The sequence below is a fragment of the Nanorana parkeri genome, unplaced genomic scaffold (genome assembly GCF_000935625.1).
Source record: "Nanorana parkeri isolate BGI_ZX_2015 unplaced genomic scaffold, ASM93562v1 scaffold166, whole genome shotgun sequence".
NCBI lineage: Eukaryota > Metazoa > Chordata > Amphibia > Anura > Dicroglossidae > Nanorana > Nanorana parkeri.
In genome coordinates, this window is record NW_017306434.1 from 1,356,227 (window position 1) to 1,360,037 (window position 3,811).

At 44.0% G+C, this 3,811-nt stretch overlaps 1 protein-coding gene across 1 annotated transcript in view; it reads left to right on the top strand.

The window, feature by feature from the left end:
* Positions 1 to 3,396: 3,396 nt before the first annotated feature.
* The window catches only part of LOC108785544 (phospholipase A2 inhibitor and Ly6/PLAUR domain-containing protein-like), a 4,956-nt gene continuing 4,541 nt past the window's right edge, over positions 3,397 to 3,811 (top strand). Inside the window, exon 1 of the mRNA XM_018554629.1 lies at positions 3,397 to 3,516. Coding sequence (XP_018410131.1) covers positions 3,432 to 3,516 — 85 coding nt within the window. The 5' untranslated portion in view covers positions 3,397 to 3,431. The remainder of the gene's footprint in view (positions 3,517 to 3,811) is intronic.

Here is a 3,811-nt window from a genome sequence, read left to right on the forward strand (position 1 = left end):
GGCCCCCGCAACAACCCCCCCCCCCCCCCCCCCCTCAACTAATCATCCCAGCCAGCCAGCTGTGACAGCGATCCCTGCAGCTTATGTCCCATTGTCCCACGTGATGACTCGGAGACCTTGGACCGCTGCAATGGAGGGAAAGAGATGCTCCAGGGACCGGTCTAAGAGCAATCCCGCTTGGAAGATTGGTTGAGTATAACTTTTTTATTTTCAACCCTGCACCAAAACAAACACTTAACGCTTGCAGTGTGGGGGTAACCCCACTGCAAAGATTAATAAATAATTTACCTGCAGCAGTTCTTTTTTAAATATAGAACATCTGTGTGCATAGACATAAAACAAATGCAGTAATGTATTATTAAGGATTGCACTTATTGCTGTTGGCACTGACCTGGTATTCCCTGCTTGTTTCTAATCAAAGAGAACGGACATTGGACGCTTCGGGGAAGAAGCAGTCACAGATCCCTTTTGAAGGCTGTACAGTAAGGAGAATCTATTTGGCTGTCTTAGCAGTGTAGATGTATTGCCCTCGGAGCTTCTGGTCATCCGGCCAGCACTGATATTAACCCTGTATGTGTAATATGTCTTCCTAAGGCTGCTTACTTGCTTGCTGTGGCTCTGGAAGGGGTTGGGAACGGTTAGAATTTACACTGAGGTCCTGAGTTTTGAGATGCTGATAAAGACTGGGCAGATACTGAGAATAGAGTAGTTAAGTGGAAAATGAAGGCTTAAAGTTAATTCCACCGGTCCCTAGCAATGTACTGTCTATGTTGATAGCTCTCCTGCTACCTTTCCTTGATTTAGACCTTACTTTATGTTAAGATCAGGGAGGGGGTCCATTGAGCAACCTGGACTTGTGGCAGCAGAGAGAATAAATCCAGCCCTGGCTGTGCCCATAAAATGAAAGCAGAGGGCCATTGACAAGTCACCATTATTATCCCTGCAGCTGATCTTCTCCACAGTACACTTACCATGTCTCATTCTGCACAGTGTCTCTGTGTGGAGGCAGCCATCTTGGTAGGGGCAGGGAAAACAGTGAGCAGCACAACAGTCACTAAATCTCAGTCCAAATCCCTTGAGACTAGAAGTCAGAGTCAGCAGTGCCTGAGATCTCAAAGTGCAGATATACAGCTATGAGGCTGTAGACACAGGAGTGACAATACCCTACATACAGGGAAGTGCACTGCCATTTTTTAGGAGGAATTCCAGATAAAAGTAGATTTTTGGATTACTTCTTATGTACAAATAGCATTTCTAGAGGTTCCCTATAGGATAGGATAGAATCTAAAGTGTTATAACAGATAGGAATCGGGAATTAATTTGACTAAACTCCATGTGATGTATTCATTTTAATGTTGTACCCAATAAAACTGGGATTCCACTTTCATTTTGAAATGCCAGTTATAACTGATAAACTGTAATATGCACATATTTCCAGGCTGTCGGCAGTTCTGTCATGAGTGTACTAATTCCAATGGAACCTTCTGCAAGGGAATTCCGCATAGATGTCCTTCAGGGTCAACCAGCTGCATAACTATGGTCTCAATAACCAAAATCGGTGAGTCAAATTTTGTAAACATGATGGATGAAAAGGGATTTTCAGGGTAGACCTCCAAAATGCACAGCCTTGTAGCAATGGTCAAGCAATCTGAAGCTAGGCTGGAAGCTTCTGCAAATCAAAGGGCTTCCAAAAGGGCTTCCCTAGGATGGGGTTAAAGAACACCTCCCACCTCCATTTTTCTATAGAGGGCACTGTAGTTCACAAAGAGTGCCGAGAACAATGTAACTGGGGACTCATAAATAGAGTTGGGAACAAACTTCACGGGGAGCCTTGATGGGGCAGTGTGGCTTCTACATATTTTTGTCCAAAGGTTTGTGCAACTAAAACCCTCTGCTTTTAACGCATACTGTTGACAGGGTAACTTGTTTTGTTGCAGGCCAGCTGGCAGGTGTGCTGGGGATTCTTTTTGTGTTTTGTATTGTTGTAAGCCTTCCCATGTGCACCATGCTACCATGGCTGGTTATAAATGTATGTGGTTACCATTTATTTCTAGCAGAGGAAGTGACCCTAGGATGGGATTAAGGAGCAGCTCACCCCTCCATTTCTCCCTAAAGGGCACTGTAATTCACAAAGAGCACTGAGAACAATGTAACTGGTAACAGTCTGCACAAGCAGAGAGCAGAGGAAGTCACCCTAGGATGGGATTAACCCCTTCGTGACTGACGACATACAGTGTAGGTCGCCAGCATCGGGGTTGTTTAAACAGACTCCCGGCGACTTTTGCCGCCGGGAGATAATAATAAAAATGTAAAAGTCCACCGCGAGCACGCTCGTTGCCACGTAAACACGCGTTGGGTGCGCCTATGTATGAACACGACAAACACGTTACACATGTTGGGTATCGCCGCGCACGCCGGAATGAGAGCAATAATTCTAGGGCCAGTATTTTGGGGTATCTCTAAATTGATGACCTGCGGGGCCTTTTAAAGCGTCTTCTGTGGACTTTTTGGGGTACTGCAGTTTTTTGCCGTTTCACGGACGCACCCAATTTGTAAACTGGGCATGTTGGGTATCGTTTTACTCGTTGTAACCTCATCTTTTATATTTCATTTAAAAAATGGGTATTTTGTTGTGTTGTGGGGCATTTAATTACATTTGTCACAAAATATTGTGGTTTAATAAGGAGTTGCGCTAATATTGCGCAATACAAAAATTTGCAACTACCACCATTATATTGTATAGGTCTTGGCATTCAGAAAATATATAATGTGTGGGGGTTTTAAGTCATTTTCAGGCCTAAAATGTGGAATATAACATGGGTGCAAAAAATGAAAAAATAAAGACCTCAGTCATGAAGGGGTTAAGGAACACCTCCCCCCTCCATTTCTCCATAGAGGGTGCTGTAGTTCACAAAGAGTGCTGAGAACAATGTTACTGTAACAGTCTGCACAAGCAGAGAGCCGGTCGGAGTCACCCTAGGATGGGATTAAGGAACACCCCCCGCCGCATTTCTCCATAGAGGGTGCTGTACTTTACAAAGAGTACCGAGAACAATGTTACTGGTAATAGTCTGCACAAGCAGAGAGCAGGGAAAGTCACCCTAGGACACCTCCCTCCTTAATTTCTCCATAGAGGGTACTGTAGTTCACAAAGAGTGCTGAGAACAAAGTAACTGGTAACAGTCTGCACAAGCAGAGGAAGTTATCAGCTTAGGAGATTTCTGGCAGGATCAGCAGTTTTGTTTTGCACTTATTGAACAGATACAACAAAGGACTTTTCAACCAAAAGGGACCAAATAAGAGAAGTGCATAGATGCAGTAGGGTTTACACACACTTTAAATGCTGTTTTTGTTATATAGGTAACAAAGTTGTGAGAAGCTTTCATCGTGGATGTAACGATGATCAGGATTTGTGTAACAGCGAATTTATCATGAACACCGGACAAGGCAATAAACAAGTACGTGTTGTTACTGAGTGCTGCTACAAGGATAACTGTAATAAGGACAGTATAGAGGGTAAGTCTTTTTTATTACTTTATAGACGTCAGTGTAAGTGCAACTAAAGATAGACAAAGAGAGAAATTTACACTACTGATATTAAGTAAAAAGTTGAAGATAAAAAAAATCACGTAGAGACGACCTGTTCAGTAGCTGGTATAAACAGAAAAATAAAAATAAGCTTTCATCCAGGATTGCCGAGCGGTGAGGATAGAGAGCCGCTGGGCCAGGATCTGCCAGCCGCTCGAGAGGATCTCTCTCTCCTCGCCGCTCGACCATCCTGAAGTGACAGAGCTCCCTCCTCCGCCCCCCG